The 24246-nt window shown below is 37.2% G+C and overlaps 1 protein-coding gene across 5 annotated transcripts; it reads right to left on the bottom strand.

The window, feature by feature from the left end:
* Nucleotides 1-1304: 1304 nt before the first annotated feature.
* On the bottom strand, nt 1305-22976 carry LOC105421750 (Got1/Sft2-like vescicle transport protein family). Of its 5 annotated transcripts, none has more exons than XR_016057491.1 (8): nt 22932-22976; nt 12049-12124; nt 8427-8518; nt 8264-8344; nt 3203-3403; nt 2097-2194; nt 1935-2010; nt 1305-1849 (listed from the first exon to the last, which is right to left on the bottom strand). XR_016057491.1 is itself a non-coding variant. In XM_088869479.1 (8 exons), exons 4-8 carry the CDS (start codon nt 8295-8297, stop codon nt 1814-1816), a joined length of 441 nt encoding a protein of 146 aa, XP_088725605.1. In that variant the 5' UTR covers nt 8298-8344; nt 8427-8518; nt 12029-12124; nt 22932-22976; the 3' UTR covers nt 1305-1813. The 5 variants fall into 5 exon arrangements, 4 of the variants coding, with proteins under 4 accessions (XP_088725605.1, XP_088725604.1, XP_088725606.1 ...); XM_088869479.1 differs by having other exon boundaries at nt 3207-3403; nt 12029-12124; XM_088869478.1 differs by having other exon boundaries at nt 3207-3403.
* Nucleotides 22977-24246: the final 1270 nt, after the last annotated feature.

Below are 24246 nucleotides of genomic sequence, written 5' to 3'. Positions count from 1 at the left end.
GTGGTGCTCCCTTAGGAATCTTGCCTTGCTGACCGCCTACTAACGATCACAATTAAGATCCAAATGAATTTTTGGCCTCTTGTTGCCCCTTAGAGTGGCTAGGAGCGATGCCCGTGGGAATCAAGATAATCCGAAAATTTAAAATTCATGATCCCTTGTATGCAGTCCCTATCCTAGAATGCTGGAGAGAGATTCCAGAGCTAGATCAGCCCCAAGGTAGGAGATCCTGATAACTATAATCCACATGTTGCAATCAATTGTAGCAATAGCAATAGTATGTGTTGCACTAAGCACGGTCGAACTAGATCCAGATTAGTAGCTGATCAGTTACAATATGTGTTTTCTAGGTAGGTCAATCTCATGATTTCATAATTTCTAAAAGAATTTTATATTGCAAAAACAATTTGAGAAATAGATAACACGCTCCATGGCAGAGGTTGTCCAGGTGGCAGGTGCCACTATGTGATGTCTAAGAGAGAGAGAGAGAGAGAGAGAGAGAAATTGAAAGATTCAAGTAATGTTTAAAAATCCAACAAACAAGAACACTCCTAAAAATTCTGTTCTAAAAAATAAATATTTTTGAATGCTATTTGAAAAAAATATTGGGAATTTCCAATCACGCACATTTTTTTGCTGTTCCCACTCATCAAACTATATATGACAATATGCCCTAGCACATGCTTATATACCAAATGCACCAACAAACATAATAAATGAGCCTAAAAAATTTGTATAGAAAAAATGCCTCAAGTTTCAAATAGCAAAAAACGAAACAAAACACGAACATAAAATATCATTTGCTGTTTCAAATAGTGAATCATAGTAGCGTTTACCGGTGTTTACAACAACAGACTGAGAATAAAATGGTCCAATTTCATGGAAGTATTTCAACCCAGTCCTTGTAATTCATGCAAAGAGGGTTGCAAGCGTTGGCAAAATATAATACATAGTAAGGCAGGTTTTCAAGTGGGGGCAAGAGAAGGATCAAGGTCCTGATATCACCTAGCCTTTCTTGAAGTTTGAACACCACACAAACTGGCAGATTGTCACTCCAACTCAAGGAAGGCTCAGTACAACTCATCTAGGCTCAATACAACTCATCTATCTTCTTTCCCCACAACTAAGCTGGGGTTATTTCTCTTCCCCTTGCTTCAGGGCAATCTAACACAAAGAATACAAGTCTTCTGCATGTTTGTTACAACTTGCCACAATATCATCGAATCAACATGCACACTCATGCTTGAACAACAAACCAAGAACAACAAAATCACAGGTAGGAATAGGGACGGCCAACATCACACACATGCAAGCACACACTTCACATTTACACTTGCACACATGAATGTACAAGCACACAAACATTCGTTTTTTTCTTCTAGATTTCAAGTACAATACAATGAAATATAGCAACTGTCACTGAAATCAGTAACTCCCATTTTCTTATAGGTATCAGAAATGTGAAAGGGGCTGATGAAGCTCAAACTACCAATGAAAGGATTTTATATCTTCACTGTATGGATGTCAAGTCTTTCAGTGTGAAATTTGTGATGAATGCATCCAGTCAACAAATTCTACAGATGTATTCCAATAGAAGTCCACTATATGGGGCAAGTTAATCCTTCTCCCATTTGTAGTACATGAAGCTTAGCAATCCTGCTGCTCTATGAGCTCTACCTGCTACTAGCTATGCATGGACAAATCAGAGATCGAAGTGTGACAATATCACATTCTCTTCCTACTTGTTTCCTCTCCACTGGTCGAGTCAATTTTCAACATCAGTGTAGGATGTGCATAAACAAATACCATCAGCAAATCATGAACCACTTTTCAGCTTGAAGCGATCAAAAAACTGTAGGTACAGGTTAAAATGAGTAAATACACAGAAGGCCCCTAGTAGCCCAAACCAAATGCTAGCCACAACTACTTATTCTTACCAGAAATGAATACTGGAACAGCCAGCCAAGAATTGGAATGTGGCACAGGAAAGCCTTACAAGCTGGCCAGAAACCACTGCAAAAATAATGGAAGATAGGATTAGGACCTTTAGAATTGATGGGATGGTTCAGCAATAAGCAGCTTATAGAACAAAACCTGACCTGAAGAGAACGATAGAGCCATATGATTCCAGGATGACCCCAACTATAGGCCAGCCGATAAATATGAGGAAAAACCCAACAAGGAAGGATACTGATCCCTGCAAAGAAATATAAAACAATTACTAGAATTGCCCAAATTATAATAAAATATTCCACTTCGTGCCCACATAAGTTTAATAGAAAGTTCTATGTTTTCTTTAGGTTGGTGCGTAAATATTTACCCAGGAAAAATATTTAAAATACTAACGTATGTAAACACTTCACACGAAAAACTTTTGCAAACTTTCTTTTCACCATATTTGTTAACATGTTTAAAAAGCACTGTGTAATGAATTACATATGTTTTTGTAACTTCTTGGGTATTTAAATATATTTTGTAAATATATTAAATCTATACATGAAATATTTAAATATTACAACTAAAAATATAGAGTTATATTATTTAAATACTATTTAAACATTATTTAAATATTATTTCTATATTTAATATAAAACATTTTGTAATCATTTAAATATTATTTTAAAATTTTAAGTATAAATATTATAAAATATATTGTATTGTAAGTGCCTATTCCATATATTAAAATATTATATACTAAATAATTTAAAATATTAGAAAATATATTATAGATTATATAATAAAATATATATTATGTAAATAATTATATTATATAAATATATTATATTACAGAAATATATGTTATATATATTATACTATATTATAATAAACAAATAATATATATAACATAATAATAAACAAATAATATATATAACATAATATAATATATAATATAATGAATTTTAAATTTATTTTATTAATGTATGTTTTTTTGAGAATCTGTTAACTTTGTAAATGAAGAAGAATTATATACTATTTAAGAGAGCTAAAGGCAGCTCACGACCTGGGTGCACAGTGTACATAACAAAAGAGGGGGTAAGGGGAGAACAAAGAAACCAAAACAAGAAAGAACATATAACCAGAGCAAAACATGAAGAAAAGAGACAAAAAGAAAACTTAGAACTAGAAAACCTAGATGAGACTAAGAAGAGACATTGTAATTGTCTCAATCTCAACGATGGTGAGGCAAAAAGATCGCAGAGCAAACCAACAGTAGCTTGTAGCAAGGGCTGCCTCATAGAGTGACAGCAGCAGCTACTAAAGAGGTAAGCAACTTGAGACCAGCATACAGAAGACCTTGTAAAACCTCTTCGCTCTTGTATCTTTGATCGATCACTGAGCAAGTTGATGCAAAGAGAGAAAGGAGGGAGATGTAAACATTGTAGACCCTCTCCTTGCTTCTTCCATCCTAAGGAAGATCACAAAGCAAGCAGATGTAGGTGAGAAAGAGGGATACTGCAATGAGAAAGAGGGGAGGGGCGTAGGTAATAAGAGTGTGAAAGGAAAGTATATATTGTCTACCAGGAAATATGTAAGGTGCATATTGTAATCAATGTATTTTATGGTAAGTCTGGGTATAGTATATTTGTTTGTGATTTAGTTTCTATTATTGTCATCTATATTTGTCTATATGAGACAAGCTTGTATATTCATACAGTCAATGGACACTGAGTCTCTTCAGAGAAACCTGAGACTCTTTACATGGTATCAGAGCAAGGTTCATATTCGTTGTGCCCATTCCTCGTCCCTGAAGTATCGTCGCCGATTTTCAAGACAAGTCTCTTGCTCACCCAGTCGGTGCATTTTTTTCCTTGGGTCATAGACCCTCAACCTCAGATCTGAGTTCACATCTCAGATCTGAGCTCTCTGTTGAGTCGTGTTTCGCCTCTCTGCTGAGTCATGTTTCGCCTCTCTGCTGAGTCATGTTTCGTCTCTCTGATCTGTCTCTCTGCCGAGTCGTTTTCGACCCTCTGATCTGTCTTTCTTTCTGGGATGCTTTCTCAGTAATTTCTCAAATCCACTGTCTCTTTGGGATTATCTGCATTTTTTCTCTCTCTACCTCTCTGCATCTGCTAAAACCCATTGCCATGTTTTTCCTTTGCACCGTCTTACAAAAGGTGGTAGTTTTGTTTTTACATTGTGTCAACCTAAATGCAAAAGTAGGAGAGACTTTTGTAAAAAGTTTTTTTTTAACTTGACAGACCATATTGTTCTCTTTACCTTGAAGGACCTTATTGTGCTACATCAGACCTTGGGTTTCTCTTCACCTTTTTCTAAAGGGGCTTTTGTGCTTAGTTTAGGTTTATGTTATGGTAAGGGGTTATGATATTAGATCTATGGTGTTCTAGGTCTATATGTGAATGTGAGTGCTTTGTTATGGTAAGGGGTTATGATATTAGATCTATGGTGTTCTAGGTCTATATGTGAATGTGAGTGCTTTGTTCATCTCACTGCTTTACCTTTTTTTCTTTACCTTTTGGCTCTTTCATGTAGAGTTTTACATTGAAAGAAAGTTACATGTAGAAGCATTATATTTTTGTCAAAAACAATAAAAAACAAAAATCCCTCTGAAAATTTGTCAAAAAAAAAGTAGTTTTTCTGAGTTCATCTTCGCATTGTCTATTCTTATTTGTATGATCGAGTTTGTTTGTTTTGTTACTCGATCATGTCTATTCTGGTCTGTGAGCTGCTAAATCCGTCTCGGATCCACACCGAATTCTGTTGGCTCTTCCAAGAGCCATTTTGTTCTCTCAGCTGTCTCACCTGTTTTGTCTGGAGTTTTTGTTTGATTGGTCGAGCCTACTTTGATATGGCCCTTCGTTCCTGAGGCCATATGTTCTTGACGCTTGTTGATCTACCGCGGCTTTCTGTGCTTATTGATCAAGCAATCTAAGCATAGAAACCACTACATCTACTGGTCATGCTATGCACCTAAAGATCCAACTGCTCATTTATGCAATTAGTGTTCAACTTCAAACTCCAGCTGCTCTATCTCATATCATCTTGAGTCTGAGGGGGAGTGTGACAGGAAAATACATATTTTCTATCAGGTAATATGGAAGGTGCATATTATAATCAGTGTATTTTATAGTAAGTCTGGGTATAGTATATGTGTTTGTGATTTAGTTTCTATTATTGTCATATGTATTTGTCTATATAAGACAAGCTTGTATATTCATACAGTCAATGGACATTGAGTCTCTTCACAGAAACTTGAGACTCTTCACAAAGAGGAGGGGATGACCCCAGAAAAGAACAATAAAGAGAGGAGAGATTTGCGTGGTTGAAAAAGTAGGAAGAGAGAGGAGGAGAGAAAGTTGAGAAGAGGTGAGTGGGAAATGATTGGTGAGGGAGCAGAACGGGGGATGAAGAGAAAAACATAATGGCAAAGAAGAAATAGAGACAGGGAACTAAAGGTTAAGGGATAAGATCATGAGGAAGAGAATAGGGGCAAAGGAGTGAAGACATGAGAAGAGAAAGATGAGAAAGAGGGGTAGAAGTGAAGAGAAACATGGGAGGAAAGAAAAAAAAGAGAGAAAGCCAGAAGAAGTATAGAAGCGGGGGGGAGGAGGGCATTCCAGAGCCCCTCAAACTAACGTAGAGAGGTGTACACATTTTGGGGAATGTTTTTTTTCTCAGAGGGACAAAAAAGCTAAAGGCCGGGGGGGGTGGGGGTGTGGTTTGGAGGAGGAAAGAGCAAATAGAGAGATGGGGGAGAAAAGAGCAGAAGGGAGATCAAAAAGCATGAAGCAAAAGGGGGTGCACCAGAAAGGTTTCAGGCGCCCTCTTTCGCAAGTCTATCAGCCTCACAGTTGGCTTCTCGGGGGATATGATTGAAGGAAATCTGAGGCAATGAGCTCAAAAAGAAAATTTCCTCAAACTTTTGGTGAAGGTGCCAAGGGGCTGTGAGGAATGGGTTGCCCATGAGACTGTATTGCTTGAATCAGACTCCACAATTAGGCCTGCAATGGTCTTAGGTCTTCCCTTAGAGCCAATGCTTCAGCTGCAGTGGAATCAGTTATTCCAATATACCCTGAGAAAGATAGTAGAATACCATCTGAATTTGCTACTGTGCCTCCATATCCTGATGGGCCAGGGTTCCCTAAAGAGGAACTATCAATATTAAGTTTTAAGAAACCAGGGGAGGGGGTGGACCATCTCATTCGACTAGCGACAACTGGGGATGAGACAGCCAGCAGAGAATTCCAGTTATTTAGATAGCAGTCAATGGGAAAGTTAGCAAGGATAGGGATAGTCTTAGACTAGTAGGAGATGAGGGAGGTAACAGAGTTGAAGATAGAGGTATCTGACCTTCCCCTAAAGGTCCTGGGGTTCCTTTCCAACCAGGTGACCCAGAGAAGAGCAACCACAGAGATCTGCCACAGCTTCCAGCCAAGTCGGGGAAAAGGCGGGGTGAGAAGGGTGGAGAAAAGGCTATGGACTGAGGGGGGGTAACCCGTTGAATGTCAAAGAGATTCAAAAGTGAGGACCATAATGCTGAGGCTGTAGGACTGTAAAAAGAGGTGAGGGTTGGATTCCTCCTCTTGAAGGCACATTATACATCTATCAGGTAAAGGTAAGCCACGCCTCTGAATTTGGTCAAGGGTAAGGGTTTTACCTTGGAGAAGGACCCCTACAAAAGCTTGTAATTTGTGAGGCACTGGCAAGGACCAATATTTATTCAAAATGGGAGAGGGGTTTAGATTTGGAAGCAATTCCGAATAGAAAGATGAGACTGAGAACATGCTAGAAGGGTTTGGTGACCACAGCAGGGTATATTGTAGTAATAATATATAATATAATATGATATATATTGTAGTAATATTATATATTATATTATACTAATATACATTATCTAATGTTATATAAATAGTATAATATAAAATAATATATTAGTTATATAAAATAGTATTTATATATTAGAGTACTGATACTATGAGACCCTCCCACACCCATGTGAGTAGGACCCCAAAGGGTTACCATTAAATTTTGACACAGATCTCTAGAAAAGTTATCAATAAACCCATTCACCCAAGTCCCACACCCATGTGATAATTTTTCTAGATATCTGTGTCAAAATTTAATGGTGATCCTTTGGGTTCCTACTCACATGGGTGTGGGAGGGTCTCATAGTGTCATTACTCTATATATTATCTATTAAATATTATTAAATTTTAATTTATCTATTAAATATTATTTAATACATAAATAAAATATTATATAATATATTATATTGTAAATAGTGAATGGCGAATAGTGCTTCCGCATGTGAAAATGAAAGCACGGGAATGTTTCCCCACCTCAAGAGGTGAGGTTTTGTTTTACTATGTATTAGACCATTTCATAGTAAAATGTTTTACCATGAGATTTATTTGCATATGCATTACTTACCAAACAAATGTATCAAATGCAATTTTCATGTGAAAACATTTACGCATGAACCAAACAAAGCCCTTAGTCTTTGTCTTTGGTTCATAAGAGTTCAACTATTATCTTTAGAAAGTAGAACTTATTGCCCTGAACGAAATAATTATATAATTCCAATGAGTACAAGCATGAAAGAAAAAGCAATAGGAGGCAAAGATCCATTTACGCTCAGTTTGGAGTAGACACATATGTGGAATAAGACTAGTATACATTTGGGGAAAATCTTATTGAACAAAAATTTGCCAAATCAATACATCCAAAAGATTACCGGAATACGTGGGACAAAAGTAAATCTTAATGAATAGAAACATTGCCAAATCAATACATCCAGAAGATTACTGGAATACGTGGGACAAAAGTCCTAAAATGGCTTGCATATCGGAAGCCTCTACATGATCGCTCTTCATTCAACACCCAGGATTCCTATAGCTTGTAGTAAGTAATAAAATATGACTAAAACTATTGAGGTTAGAAAGTGATATTCCTCATCCACACAGATTTCCAGTGGTCATGAAGATTACACTATACATTAATCACTGGCCAATTATTGATGACAAGAATAAAAGATCTCAGCAGCATTCATCAAATGTGAGGAGAATCATGATTTGAATCATAATAACATTAGATACAAAATTCTCCAAATCTTCGGGCCATGCAATGGTGATCTGATAGAGAACCAGTCAAAGGTGATTAGAGTGAAAGAACCATTCAAACATGATCAGAGTGAAAGATCTAAGGAAAAAAAAATCAATTGTGAAGAACATTCGAGATTTGAATCAATGGTAATGGCAAAAAAAGAGCAAACACTGCTGAAAAAATATAAGAGGTTGCGATCTTTAACCTTGTAACTCGTTCTCCTGGTGAAAAGTTGCCATGTTGAATGCCAACCAAGCAAAACAGCAACACCAGACAAGCAAAAAATCTGGATAGATCGATACAGGTATAAGACATCCATCTTAAAAGTAAGGGTGAAAGAAGAAGGTACAAAGATGATAATCACTCACATTTCCAAGTGCCAGCAAGCCCATGTCAAAGAAGAGAATAACACCAAGAAATGTGAATGTGATGCCAAATCCTATAAGCCCAATGCCAATTTCTGTTTCATTTTCCAAGATGAAATTTATTATGACTAAAAGACTACATACTTCCCATGGAAGGGAGGCAACAGAAATAATATAAAGTAAAATCATGCTCAAATGTTTTCAACAGTAAACCAAAAACAGGGGTAATGTAACTGATGCTAACCAAAAAATAAAGAACATTCACAAAGATAAATTTAGAGCAGAATATATGAAAGAGGCTTAAGATGCTTTGGAGTTCAGAGAGAAGCAGGCACTTGATCAACAGCGATGAGATTACAAATTGTGTACCTGTGTGCTACATCTTCCCTTGAAAAACAAAGAAGAGATTACAAATGGGGTACCTGGGTATTCTGGTGCTTTTTTGATAACCCAGATTTTGAAAAGAATTCAAATATGGCAAACAGAGGTCAAAACCAAGGCCAAAATGCTCAAATAGAGGTCAAAATGGCCCAAACCGAGGTCAAAATTTAAAAGAACCTCTAAACATCTAAAATATGGCAAAAGGCTATGAATTCAGCCCTATTTGAACAATAAGGTCAATAGAAAAAGCTGAAGAGATTAATCCCCAGTAATGGGTGGATCAAACCCGCAAACATAGGCCATACTGGCTCAAAAGGCCTATAGCACTGTCAAAAAGAAAGCCTTATAGCAGTCAAAATATATAAGGGGTCTTTGGCCATCTAAGACATGGCAAAACCCTGTGAATTCAACCTTATTTAACCAATAAGGTCGCTAGAGAAGGTTGAGGAGATAAAAGACCCAACTTGCAATGGATTAAGATCAAAACAAAGTCATTAAGGCCCCGCTGACCCAGACCATGGTCAAAACTTGGCTCAACATGTCAGATCATGGTCCAAAGTTGATTTGGCCCTATTGAACAGATTTTAGGGTGCAAAACTCTAAAATAAGCATAAAGTGGGTTAAGTGACCAAGGGAAGGAAATGGTGAAGAAACTATTCTATCAAGATTATGCAGGTGTGCTGGTCCGGCAAGGCTTATTGCCTTGGCATTTTGATTGGCTGGAGCCCGAAGACACCCTCTCGAGGGATTGGCCTGGCTGCTGTCTTCCTGAATTATCATCCACTTGGCGGCAAGCCTACAAGTTGGCCTGCGTAGCAGAGACATGTCTTGGACTTCACTGGACCTACCAGCTCGTTTGTTCACATGGTGATATGCGCTATATCCTGACCCGAAAGAGCATCATTCTAAAGATCCGAGTTTCAAAACCTGAAATAAAGTCTTAAGGGACGGAGCCCTATATGAGCCTTTGGCACCCAGAACTCTAAGGTATACACTAGAAACTTGGGATTTGGGCTTAGAGGATGTCGATGGTGCACGGACCTTATGATGGGCACGGGCCGAAATCGCTGCAATGGGAGAGCTGCCAGTGGAGGATGAAGCCACTAAAGGGGAGGAAGGACCTCCGGCTGCATGTACCTCGAAGTCATTAGTGTGAACACCCTTCGAATGAACCGAGGACCATGACTGTTCTAGAAAACACATGTTGTGAGGGATTGGGTTTTCAGTACACGTGCACTTGAAGTAGAGACCTGGGAAGAGGTTGAAGCTTCTTTCTTGATATAGAAAAACCATTGTATAGGAAGGGGAGACCATTGAGGTCATGTCTTAGGTTTCTTGATGTAGGAAAACTGATGTGGAATAGAAACAACAGTAATTCCGGCCAATGACACACAACAAGTATAAGAAACCTAGGGTGTCTTCCTCAAGCCTACCTGAGTCTTCGAAAGCCTAGAGCTTTTCTTTTTTTTTCTCATAAACAAACCACATGAATGAGCCCTCTAGGTCTCATGCACCACTTTTATTATCATCATCATCGAAGCCTTTTTCCAACTATTTGGGGTCAGCTATACGAATCTTAGAGAGGCTACAAGTCCCCATATCTTTTCTCAATACTCACAACCATGTCTTTTTGGGCCTACTTTTTGCCATTTTTGAGCCTTCTACTTGAACCAACTCACAAGTCCTAATAGGTGCTTGTACTAGGTCTGCGAACATGCCCAGTCCACCTAAGTCTACGTTCACTCATCTTATCACCTATTGGATCCACACCTAAGTGCTCCCGAATGTATTCATTTCGAAATCTATCCCTTCTTGTCTTGCCGCTTATTCGTCTCAACATCCTCATCTCAACTACACATCCTATAGGTATGTTGTTTTTTGACCGCCCAACATTCTGCCCCATAAAGCAACGCTGGTCTCCCAGCTGTCCTATAAAACTTCCCCTTCAGCTTCATTGGTATGTGGCGATCACGTAAAACTCCGGTTGCACATCTCCACTTTGCCCACCTAACTCTAATTCTAGGTGCGACATCTTCCTCAATATCTCCAATATTGTGAATTATCGACTCAAGATATCGAAAGTGCGCTCTTTTTGGTATTTCTTGGCCATTAATCCTAACGACTTCCTCTTCTTTACTCCTATTGTTATTAAATTTGCATTATATATACTTTGTCTTAGTCTGGCACAGCAGCAAAAAGCAGCAAAAATGGGCCCACATATGTCTCTTGTGTTGAATACTCCTCATATTTTTGTAATCTTTGCGAACTTCCTATAAACACAGATCAAAGGTGTTTTCGCCTAAAAACATGTCTGATGTAAATAAACAGGGCATCTATGGGTGCCCTAAAACTCTTGTTCTCAGGAAATATAAAGCTCCTTAGTGGGCATGATTTGGATGCCTCATTTGTATCTATACCCAGAATTTTATTGTTCTGGTTCATGTGTTCGTTTTGACACAAACACTAGGATCAGCTGAACCTGTGGAAATACCATTGAAGGATGTTAAGCCAGGTGACCCAGAATGGGGATGATCATTGATGATGTGAAGGAACCAAACAAAAGGAAATTTTTGAAAGAGCAACTGCACAGGAAAACAGCTTGCTCCCAACAGCTGGAGGTTCACATGTTAGTTTATGTCCATCTCTAGCACAGATCCTAGAGAAATCTTATGCTCAAACAGTTGCAGGGTAAACAGTACCTATGTGGTCTAATAGTAGTGGCATTAAGATGGATAGAGAAGATATCTCTCATGCTTGGCAATGACATCTCTCTCATCCTTCTGTTCTCTCTGCTCTCTACCTCAACCTCCTATTTTATATGCCTCTGTTGGTATGTGCTCTTTAAGTTGGAGTACTTCATTCCTATAAATTTAAGGTCACTATCAAGAAAAGTGAACTGACGATGTATTTCACATAAAATTCCCCACACCACCCATATTTAATTTATTAAAAGAGATAAAATCAATGTTGTGATCTTCACTTCGCTTTGGCCAAAGGGCCGGAGACGTTGGCAGGGCAAGACAAAGGAAAGCAAAGAGTAGTATAGCTTTTTCTTAAGGAAACTGTGTGCTCTTGCGTGGTAATGCAGTAGATAGCCTAGTCCAGAAATCATGCACAATATACAAAAAATCCTGATGTGGCTCCATCCAAATTCATCCAAAAAAACAATGTAGCATGCTGAACAAAAGTAACTAGTGAAATAAGAAATATCCAGTAAGCCTAACTATGACAGAGAAGACTTCACTTTTCTGCTCATTGATTTCATATGCCATCCTAGAAACCAATTTGTCAAGCCACAAATACAATCAGCTTCAAGAAACCTGAAATTATAACAAAGTTAGTGCCAGTATGATTCTTCGCATGAAACTAGTATAATACTTAAGAATATGATTGAGGATATGTTGAGAAATATGAATATACACTAATTTTGCTCAACAGAAATAAGTTTACGAGACCATACACTTACAAACTCAATTGAACGGCCAGCTAAGGAGTAGAATGAGAAAATAGGCACAGAGATACCGAAAGTAAGACCTCGATGGCCATCGCACTTGCGCATGTGACAAATGATTTGATATTGGAACAAGTAAGATCCTCTAAAGAGAGATCCACTTATGCTTAACATTTATACTGGTAATTAAAGTAATTGTAGTCAACTAGACAGGAAACAAGAAATAGATCATGAAATACCATCTGAGCTAATATTGAAGAAAGACAAAACCAAATTTACCTGATTCAATAATATGTTGATCAATGACAAAGTTCAGAAGCCTAACAATTGAGTAACTTAGTAGTTATGATTGAAAAATACCAACTTAAACTCCATTTCTAAACCAAAAAGACAATTTCCAAGTTCTATAAAGATATTTCACTAATTTATATATAATATAATAAGTAAAATATTAACACATCTGTGAAGCTTATGGACCAAAAAAATTTATCTAGGATCACAAATCTGACTAGTTAAGATGTATATGTCAGCTGCAAGTTGCAAAACCAGATACATATATCTATAGGAGCTATTAGGCCCATAGCTATAAGAATGGGGGTTCATTACTTGCTAGGAGTTCCCCAGCTTGGGAGCGCCAGTAATAAATATATAAAAATTGAGAAATTTAAAAACCAAAAGATTAATCACAAATTTATATATCATATTTAAATGCAAAATTGAAATATTAGGAACATTTTATTATAGCTAATAACAAATCCTCAGAAAAGACTTGAGGGTGATAACTATTATTTATTCACTTGAGTCTTCTCATAAATATGCTACAGATATTTATTTAATCATGATACAAGTGATAATATAGGATAATATTTCAGTCAAAGCATATTCAAGTCCTGCCATTTTCTTCATATATCCACCTTCATCTAAGAACAGACAGAAAACAAGAATAGCATGGAGGGAGCACAGATAAAAATATAAATATAGGGAGAGATGAGAGAGATATCAATTGGAGAGATGAGAGAGATATCATTCTCTCTCGCTAAAAAGATGACATCAAAATTCTATAACTTTGTGACAAAAGTTGGCCTACCATAATGCTTACTTGTTTATAGATATGCATTTATGGCTATACTTTTTATGGATATGCACTTATTGCTTTTTTCTTTTAAAAATGTAAACAATATGGATGTGTTAACTTGTTGATCGACTCCTATTGGGTTCCCGAGAAAAAATTTATGTGTTAAAAAGGTCTCAGGTTTATTCGCTGAGAAGCAAGCATCGTGTTCCCGAGGTGGGAACGCCACCCATATAAGGACATCTTGGTAACTAAGATTAGGCCTAGTATAATTATGTAATCACATATCAGCCAAATTAATTCATTTCATAGTCAATTAGATAGAGTAAGAGGAACACACTTACACATCTTTTTGCAAAGTGCAAATTACACGATATCTAGGGCTACACAAAAATCCATTGGTCAATTATCAATAAACCAACATGTGTAATTATGAGAAGTCACACATATTGATGTATCGTCTATTTGTCACTTGTAAACCCTGGTACCTTTGCGTACTCAACTCAAAACAATAATTTACACCTTACTATTATTTGTTTCTCATTTACTAAATGAATATAAGGGTTAAGCCTCATTGCTTTGCGCATGATGAAAATTATTCTACATCGAGAGATCATTCATAATTTATTATTGCTAAGCAAGGCTTCTATGGCTCAAAAAACACAAAAGCAACAATCCAGAGTGTTGATTTCAGTTGTGACATCAAATTCATCACAAAAAAAGTCATACCAAACAGCATAACAAACATGCAATTCAATTTCAACGACCATAAAAACTCCATCTGAGAAGGGACTTTGATGTTACAAGGACACCGATACGAGAATCGGTGTCTAATGCCGATTTGAAGTATTCAACCCACCAACTTATATTTTGCCAACTCTAGTACAATAAACCACAAAAGCCTTACATGCCATACGTGTTACAATATAACAAATTTGTGCTTCAATAATAAAACTCACTTAAAACCTAAAAAATTGTTCCCAAGACACATATATGTCCAAATCATAAGACACATGCACCCACATTGTAAGGGACAAACATGCCTTACTAGGCAGACATGTGGCTCACAAAAATGGACATGAGTGTCATGTTGGTTCCAGAGAACAAATATTTTTCCATGTGCAACATGGATTTCCCATGTCTATATGTGCGTCATGCATCTTGACACACATGTCTAGTGCATTGGAATGTCGGATTCTTCTAAATGTAAGTGACAGAAGTGTTTTTGTTACATAGGGAACACAATGATGTGCAAGTCAACCACTACAAAGGCCATGGCTCCTCGCGAAACTTAAGTCATTGCATAGAATCAATATTTCAGGACTCGGCATTCTGCTAGGACTCAACCAAATTACTCGACCTTGGCCATGCGCCGAGTATATACGTACACCTCTTGGATTTAGGGAGATGTATAGTACTCACCTCCTAGTACACCACTACACGGCCTAGTAGTGTTGAACTCAGCTGAGTAGATGCAAGCTCGGGCAACCAGCCTGAGTCAGGTTCGATTCCCAATTTATTGAGGCTATGCAATGCAAAGCATCTTTTGCAGCTTTGGAGCTGCTTTTTTTTTTGTTTGACTTGGCAACAATTCATTAAATGAATTATTGTGGAGCCTATGTCAGACCTTGTTGGATGACAAATCAATCAATTTAGCTGTTAATTCAGAATTTTACATGGTTTTCATCCAAAAACCTGGCTTTCTTGGTACATCCACCATTAGTGGGATATCTCCATCATTTTTCAGGCAAAAAACTTGAAATCTAATTCATTATGAAGCTCATTCAGTCCACCACAATATCCCAACATTGATTTGTCTTCTTAAATGCCCCATTGCGAAAGATCTGGCCTGAAATTAGTAAGTTTTGCTTAAGTACTATTAATCTGTGAAGAACCACCGGATCCACCTTTTTTATATACCCTCTAATCTTTTTCGGCTAAAATCCTCGAAATCGAACTCATTTTGAAGCTCATTCAATCGTCCACAATATCCCCACGTTGATTTGTTGAATCAAAGGCCTTACTATGAGATATCTGGCCCAAAATGGGTTAGTTTTGTTGAAGAACTACTAATCTATGAAGAATCCTAGCCCAACCCACCTTTTTTATCTACTCTCTAATTTTTAAGCCAAAATCCTTGAAATTTGATTCATTTTGAAGCTCATTCAGTCCATAATATCTCTATATTGATTTGTTGTATTAAAAGTCCATTATGAGAGATCTGGTCCAAAATGAGTCGGTTTTGTTGAAGATAGTCTATGAAGATCCCTAGCCCAATCCGCCTTCTTGATTTATTTTTCTAATTTTTTAAGACAAAATCCTTGAAATTTAATTCATTTTGAAGCTCATTCATTCCTCCACGTTATCCCCACATGTATTTTTTGGATTAAAGGCCCTATTGTGAGAGATCTAGCTCGAAATGGGTCGGTTTTATTTTTAAAAAAAAATCAATTTTTTGGGGTTTTGACTTTTGGGGGTTTGAAGCTAGTCCAAGATAATAGGATTTGCTTAGCCAACACGGAAAGTGAGAACTCCAAAAGGTCGGAGTATGGAGCTAGTGGATACAATGAGGTGAAGGAGAGTTAACATGGCTTGCCTAAAGAAGACTAAGTGGAAAGGTAAAAAAGCTAAATAAATTGGTGAATATAAATTTTGGTATATATGAAAGGATAATAATATAAATGACATAGAGATAATAATAGATAAAAATTTAAAGGATAAAGTAGTAGATGTTAAGAGAGTAGGTGATAGGCTCCTATCAATTAAGCTTGTGTTAGGGGAGCAGATAAGTAATGTAAGCTTATGCAGCACTGGTAGAACTAGAGGATAGTATTAAAAAACAATTTTGGGAGGACACGGATAGACTAGTCTAAGGGATACCAAATGGAGAGAGGATTTCTTTAGAAAGGGACTTAAATGGTCATAGAGGAAAAGATAGTAGAGGATATGAAAGCACAGATGAAGGATAAGATTTGGGGAGAGAAATGAGATGAGTGACGCTATCTAAAGTGAAGAAGCTTTGAGAAAGATGAAGACATGAAAGGCTTTAGGATCAGATGGTATCTTAATAGAAGTTTGGAAGTGCATGGGAGAGATTGGTATAATTTGGTTGACCAAGCTGTACAACAAGATGGTGAAAACAAAAACAAAAAAATGTCAGATGAATGGAGAAAAAGTACTATTGCACCTATTGTACAAACTACTGAAGGATCAAACTTAGGAGCCAAACTGTGAAGCCGTGGTAGAGAGTGATCGAGCAAAATCTAAGACATGAAACAAATGTATCAAAAAATAAATTCGTTTTTATGTCAGGGAGGTCAACCATTGATGCTATTTTCCTACTTAGGCAATTGATTGAGAAGTTTGAGGAGAAGAGAAAAGACCTCCATATGGTCTTTATGGATACAAAATAAGCATACAATAAGGTACATAAAGAGTTATTTCGGTGTGCATTGGAAAAAAAAGGGGCCTTTAGGGGCTATATCAACATGGTGAGAGATATGTATGAGGGAGCATTAACTATTGCAAAGACAACTAGTGGAGAAACAAGTGAGTTTTCAGTAACAATAGGTCTATATCAAGGATCAATGTTAAGCACATACCTCTTTAATTTGTTTATGGATGAGTTAACTAGGCATTTACAGGACGAGCTACTGTGTTGTATGTTGTTCATAGATGACATAGTTTTGACTAATGAGACTAAAGACGGCATTAATGCAAAGTTAGAACTTTTGATGCAAGAGAAGATACCTCTTATTTTCTCTTATTGAACTTTAAGGATGTTTTTTTGGAATTTTCTTAGTATTTTTTGGGCTTTAAGGTTTTCAGGGATTCTAAGATTTTTTTATATTCTTTAGGATTTTAGGAGATGTTTAGAAAAGTGGTTGAATCATCATCATTATCCCCCACCTTCAAGCCTTATCCCAATTAGTTGGGTTGGAATACTTATGAAATTGCTTGTTGTATTAAGGTAAAAGTGTCATTACAGATTTTCTTCTAAGTGAAAGGACTTATGGGTATTTTAATAATGTTTTAGCTTGTGGGGCTAGTTTTGATTTTTTTTTAATTATAATATAATAAAAGGGCCCGGGGTGTTAGGGTTTCTATCACTTTTGGGGTGTGAATAATAAAGAATAATAAAAACAAGCTGTGAATAGTAACAAGAAGCCCTATCTAGGGTGTTTCTTTGTGCAAGAAAAGCTAGATCCACCCAAAACTAGCCTGTTTTGATTGTTTATTCTTCTTTTTTTTTTTGCCTCTTTTTCTCTATTTTCCTACAACAACTTTGGAGGGATGCTTTAGAATTATAGGTTTTAAAATTAGCCACACTAAAACATAATATATGGAATGCAAGCTTAGTAATAATAGGAGTAGAAACGAGGAAGTAGTTAAGATTGATGGTCAAGAAGTATCTATACGAGATTATTGTCGATATCTGGCGTCGATAATCCATGAGAATGGAAAGATTGAGGAGGATATCTCACATTGAATTAGAGCTGAGTGGGAGAAGTGGAGATGTGCTTTTGGAGTTTTATGTGATCGTTGCAGTGGAGTTTTATGTGATTGTTGCATACCATTGAAACCAAAGAGGAAGTTTTATAGTACGGCTATAAGACCAGCCATGCTTTATGGGACAGGATGTTGGGCAGTCAAGAAACAACATATCCATAGATGAATCTAATTGAGATGAGAATATTGAGATAGATGAGTAGCAAGACAAAAAAGAATAAAGCTCGGAATAAATTTCAAGGGAACTTAGGGGTAGCTCCAATAGGCAATATGATGAAAGAAAATAGACTTGGGTAAGCTGGTTATAAGCAGCATTGATCTAGAACAGCACTGGTTACGAGGAGCGATTTGGTTCAAATGGAAGGCTCTAAAATAGAAAGGGAAAGGCCCAAAAGGACATGAAAGGAAGTAGTAACAAGAAATATGGTGGCTTATAGTCTGAGTGAGGGCAGGGCCCTTAATAGAGCGGAAACGGCGGGAACATGATCGTGTACCCGATCCCAAAGAGTTAGGATAAGCCTCAGATGATGATGATTACGATGACAAACTCTTGGGGGGGTTTAATTTCCATTAGTCAAAGAATTTCAAAGTCAGAACAAAAAATTTGTTTGGGGATTTTAATGTTCATTAGTTTGAAAGTTTCAAAGCCAGATACAATTACCCGGATTTTAGACTCAAAACTTAAGGTAAATGTTAATAGTTTATTTAAATTCATACAATGTTTTATATTACTAATTATTTTGCAATTATTAGAGATTTTAGTTACATATATATATATATATATAGGGTGTGGTTTCTATAAGGTTGCAACCTTAAACTATCCAATTAAGGCGCATCTCCAAATTTTATCATAATATGTAATTTTGGTGTAAAAAAATCTTAGGATTATCTCAAAATCTATTTTCATATCCAATTATAAAATTTTAAACTCCAAAAATAGTTAAAATGGTGTAGATCTATAAACATATGAAAATCTTGAAAATGGATGGTCTAGACAATGTGTGTAAGATACACTACTTCTTACATTCAAAATCTTTTTTTTTTTTTTTTTCATATTCTTACATGTCGATATCAAGATGATTAATTAGGAGGTTTTTCAACATTAAAACAACCTTTTTGATGGATTTTTGAGGTGCATCTGTAATTCTACATTTTAAAGTTGCAACCTTATATAAACTTTTTCCATATATATATATATATATATATATATATATATATATATATATATATATCCTCAATTTTATTATGAATTTAATTATGAAATGGGTTAAATTTATAATAAAAAAATAGAATTACCTTTGGTTTAGACAAATAAGCACAAATGCATATTGTGAATTAGTTCCACAATAAAGTACCATAATAATTAATTCCATAATGAATAAGAATTTTTATTGTGGATTTTATTGCGAAATGGGTTAAATATGCAAAAAAAATGTATAAATTCTAATATCATATTTTAATTTTTTCCTCTGGGAACCATTTTTTCTACAATAATATCAATTACCTTTGGTTTGAACAATCATGTAAATTTTATAGTTTTTGATACCCATTACCAGCTGATATTTTTTTTTATTAACACCAATTTCCTTATCACTTTTTTTTTTTTTTTGTGTGTGTGTGCGTGTGTGGGAAGGGGGGGGCATAGACTCCCAATCAAGAATTTAGGTGATTAGGGACAAAAATTCCCCCGCAATTTAGGCCTCGGCCTCCAAAAAAAGTTAGAAAGGAGGTCAATCCAACACTTGGAGTGCGGGACTGGCCTTGGCCCCTAAAAAAAAAATTAGAAACAAGGCCAATCCAACACTTGGAGTGCCATACCGACCTCAACCTCTAAAAAAACATCTAGAAATGAGGTACCATATTTCCTCTTTTGGAGAGGTAGCTAAAAAAAATAGAAGGGTTAATGGCGTGAATAAAAAAATTATAGGGAGCCTGTATGTATAAAATTTGACATCAGGGGTTTATTTGTGTATATGTCCTATTGTAGGACTATGAGATAATGAGGGACGATCTAGCATGGGGAGAAGTTGCCTGAGAAGGGGAAGGGGTGGGTATGGTGTACCTTCTATGGGAGAGAGATGATAGGCAACATTAATCGAATGAAACATCACTTAACAAAATTTAGGTTAGTATTCAGCCATGTGTCAAAGTGCATGTGGCAGTTAACGAGCAGATCTAGAAAGAAATGGAGGCGGCAAAAGGGATTATTAAGGAGATGGAAAAAGAATATTATGCACCCACTAGAGATGATGAGGATGTAGAGTATGAGGCCCAGATGGAGCAGGCTAGGCTCGCTAGTCTAGTAGACATTCAAGAGAGACAGATGCAGATTGATGGGATGTTTGCTAGACATGCAAAAGCATCTAGCAGTCGCGCTCCTGAAGTACCTCCCAAATTATAGTGCCTGGTATGGGAGGTTGTTGGTCGAGGTTCCTTAGGTCTACTTTTTCTAAATTGAGACGGTGATTCTCATCCCGACCTTCTACTGAATCCTGGCGGTCTACTACTTACCAACCCGAACCTAACCCCCATCCCCGATCTCCACCCGGACCCTGATCACCCTGACCCCCACCCCAAGCCACAAAGCCCTTTAGACTTCACCCCAATAGGCCCAATATCACAGAGGTGACCCCCACAGGCCCAATATCACAGAGGTGACCCCCATAGGCCCAATATTGCCAGACAACCTTTAATCTCTCATGAGAACAAAGACTCAAGGATAAGATGAAGAGGGCAATTGCAAGGTGGTGGTTTGATAGTGCCATTCCATTCCACACAGCTAATTCAGAATGTTATTAATCTATGAAACAACAATAGTTGAAGCCAGGCCCAATGACAAGTAAGCTTACAGAGAAATGCCTAGATGATGGGTGGTTGAAATAGATTTATTCTTTCAAGATTTAAAGCAGCCATGGTAGGCAACTGGGTTGACAATTATGTCAAATGGTTGGCAAAATAGGCCAGGTAGGTACATAGTGAATTTCTTGATCTATTACCCTAAAGGGACTTTTCTCCATTCTAGTGTAGATCTATGCCAATAAAAGAAGACCACAAAACTCCTATTTAGGAAGTTTGATAAAGTAGTATAAGATATTAGGGAAGCAAATGAGGTCCAATTAATTACAAATAATCATAAAAGTTACATAAAGGCAGAGAGGCTGCTTATAAAAAAGAGACAACATTTAATTTGGAGCCCATGTGATGCTCAATGTATAAATCTCATGATGGAAGCTGTGGAGAAGTTGAGGAAGGTGAGTAGTTGTAATAAGCGGGCAAAAAATATCACCAGATTTATATGTCGAATTTCCTTTTTTAGCTTTCTATGTACCGTAGATGCTCAAGGTGATTTTGAGACCAACATGGCTAGAAGTACATGAGATGAATTAGAGCCAGTTGGCCAACAAATTTCATGAGTCAGTTTTTTCTAACATAACTAATATGTATGGTTGCATTTCTAACTTTTAATCAACAGATTAATCTTTCTTCTTATTTCCTTTCAGCAAAATAGTGGTAAGGACTTCGAACCCCCCACTTGCAAAAGATAGAACTCACATATCCTGCCATAGAGTGTGAGAGAAAGTGGACTACATTCTAGTGGATTCATGCTCCGAGGAGGAACATATTGAAAACGGAGGCTGAAAAACTTAGTCCATGTCCACTATAATCTTGACTTGAGGAAGAGGCAACTAAAGAGGAAGGCCACTAAGTATAACTCGATCAACCTCAACTACCTATTCAAGAGGACCCTACAGAGGAATGGGTAGTGAAGTAGGGGCAACCAGTAGTAAACTAGAGGGCCCTAGAAAAAGAGGTTGCAAATGATCCTGATAAATGGAAGTAGAAGGGACCAACCACAAGGACGTGCAAGAGAGACTTTTTTTTTTTTTTGGGGGGGTGGGGAAGCACATGGTGGTAGGAGCTCCACTGAGGAGGACTGAGATGGTCGGTCATAGGCCAAGAGAGAGAGGTTTAGCTATTGGATAGCATAGCCCATCTGGTAAGCGACGTAACCAGCGATTGAGCCAACGCCATGGCCAGCTACCCAACCAGGGTGTTGAGAATCATAGCAATTTTGATGATGGAAGGACCCCTAGCCAAGGTGGGGGGAGCATTAACGCTGGACGAGTCTTAGTGACTATAGCTTAGGGACCAATTCAACGAACGTTCCTATGTGGCACGAGGGCATAGTTGGAATAGGTACCGCTCCATCAATCTCATAGATTTTTGGCAGCCCCCCCCCCCCCTCTGATAGCAAGACCAATGAATATCCCGAACCCCACTGACACTCCTATTCTCTCAAAATTAATCTTGTATTTTGTTGTGTTGGGCTGATATATGTGAGATAAAACTACATTTCATAGACATATGTACTCTATGAGCTTGAATTTCAAAACATTTGTTTCAAAGTCATTGTGTATGCATTTTTTGCTCCATTTACGTATTTAAACACAAATTGGAATTCATAACACAAAAAATGCAAATAAAAAAAGTTATAACTTTTCTATTTTTCAGGTATTTTCCCTCTTTTATATTTTCCTGAGCCCACTTAGGATGCAGGCTTGACTCGGGCAAGTCCAAACTCCGCTCAGGCTATGGCAGAGTCAATGGCCAGAGCCGAGCTTTAAACTACTGCTTAAAATTTTTCAAATCAATCACATAATGGTGGCAGAGAGACATTCAGAAAAGGAAGAAAAGAAATGGCTGGAAGATGACTCTCGTTCTATAGGCATGATCAAAAGAGTTATTGTTGTTGCATACTTGCATTACATCATTATTATTACTGGTTTCTGCCACATACCCTATAATTGGACCATAGACAAAATAAAAATCACAATTTTCAACTGTTCCAATTTTTTTCTTACAATAATTTCTACAGATGGAAAAGCAAACAAACAGCATATAAACCATTAAATACATCATAATAATGCAAATAAAAAACTTATATATTTTTGCTCTCAAAGAACCAAGTGATGGAAAGTGTCGCTCAACCCAGAGAATCGAAAGCCGCCATTTCCACAAATAAATAATAACCAATAGCACAGAGAGAGAGAGAGAGAGAGAGAGAGAGATGGGGACTTTGGATCTGAGGGCTTACCTTTTCCTCCGAAGAGAGAGAGAGATCGATCTTGGTTCACCCCAAATTTCAAAAGTGGGTGTTACTTATAGGTTAGCGTAGGTCACTCAGTCTACGTTCCAAATAAATGGACGGCTCACGTCTCAAGCTTTGGATTATAGGATTTGAAAACAGTGCCTTTCTTCTACTTTATTGTTGGGACATTTTACCCACTTTACACCTCACCCAACCTTTCCCTATAACTCTCCCCCAGATGTTTTCTTGATAATACCCCCTACATAGAAGGTTCCATGAACAAAAATACCCTTCCCTCACATAAGAAATTATTTTCCATAGAGAGGGCGGTCCGGCATTTTGAACAAGCGTGATTTTTTTTTGCTGGAATGGACAGTCCGATATTTCATAGTGGCTGTCCGGCAATTATTTTTTTATTGGAATGGGCAGTCCGGCATTTGGAAGTTACGGTCTGGTATTTTGAAGTTGTCGTCCGGTATTTTGAAGGGGCAGTCCGGTGTTAGTCTGAAATTTTGTAGGGGCAATCCGGCATTTTGAAGTACGCCAGACTGAGCATTCTGGCGTTGTACAAATGCGGTCCGGCATTTCCTTTTATTATGATCCGAAAATGATTTGTCATGTGAAAGGAGGGTATTTTTGTCAATAAAAGATGTGTTTCCTTTTATTGGAATCCGAAAATGATGTCATGTGAAGGGAGGATATTTTCATCAAAAACGATATAACTTTTTGAGTTAGGGGTATTAGTTATAAAATATGGTTTTTGAGAAAAATAAGTGAAAAAAGTTTTGGGTGGGGGTAGAGTATCTAAAAAGTATATTTTTGGGGGTTTTTAGCAATTTCTCAAACAAAAATATTGGAAACTTGGAATTGGGAGGTCACGTTATAACTCCGCCTAGCCTCATCACCGGGCCAAGAGCCCCCTTTAAAAAGGAGTTCTTGCCTTCTTGGCAGGGGTGGCAATGGGTATAATTATATTTAAATATATTTTATATATTAGGATTCGAAAAATATTAATGGACTCATATCCGAATAGTGTTCAGATTCAAGATTTGGACACAGACCCGACCCAACGGGTCCAATTTTGTAACCCTTACTTGGACCCAGATCGGATCTACCCCTCAACTCCCAGGTTGGGTCCCGGGTCCATTGCCACCCCTACTTCTTGGTCCGTAAATTTAGCAAATGACACATAACAATATAATTATTTAACATCATGTTAATAAGTGTAATTTCATGAATCTTAGAATTTATAAGGGTGTGGTTTGCATGAGGTGGCAACTTTAAACAATCCAATTAAGGAGCACCTCTAAATTGTAACTTA

Source organism: Amborella trichopoda, chromosome 6 (genome assembly GCF_054954075.1).
Source record: "Amborella trichopoda isolate Santa Cruz 75 chromosome 6, AtrichopodaSantaCruz75HAP2 v2.0, whole genome shotgun sequence".
In the NCBI taxonomy this organism is placed as follows: domain Eukaryota; kingdom Viridiplantae; phylum Streptophyta; class Magnoliopsida; order Amborellales; family Amborellaceae; genus Amborella; species Amborella trichopoda.
This window is presented reverse-complemented; position numbering and strand designations above follow the sequence as displayed.

What these genes read in the sequence shown, in the direction of transcription:
- LOC105421750 (XM_088869479.1), bottom strand. Translation starts at nt 8,297, where the DNA reads ATGGCAACTTTTCACCAGGAGAACGAGTTACAAG. An exon ending in CCAGGAGAACGAGTTACAAG is followed by an intron (nt 3,404 to 8,263) that starts GTTAAAGATCGC and finishes GATCTTCCTTAG; the next exon opens with GATGGAAGAAGCAAGGAGAG. An exon ending in AGCCCTTGCTACAAGCTACT is followed by an intron (nt 2,195 to 3,206) that starts GTTGGTTTGCTC and finishes ATTTCTTTGCAG; the next exon opens with GGATCAGTATCCTTCCTTGT.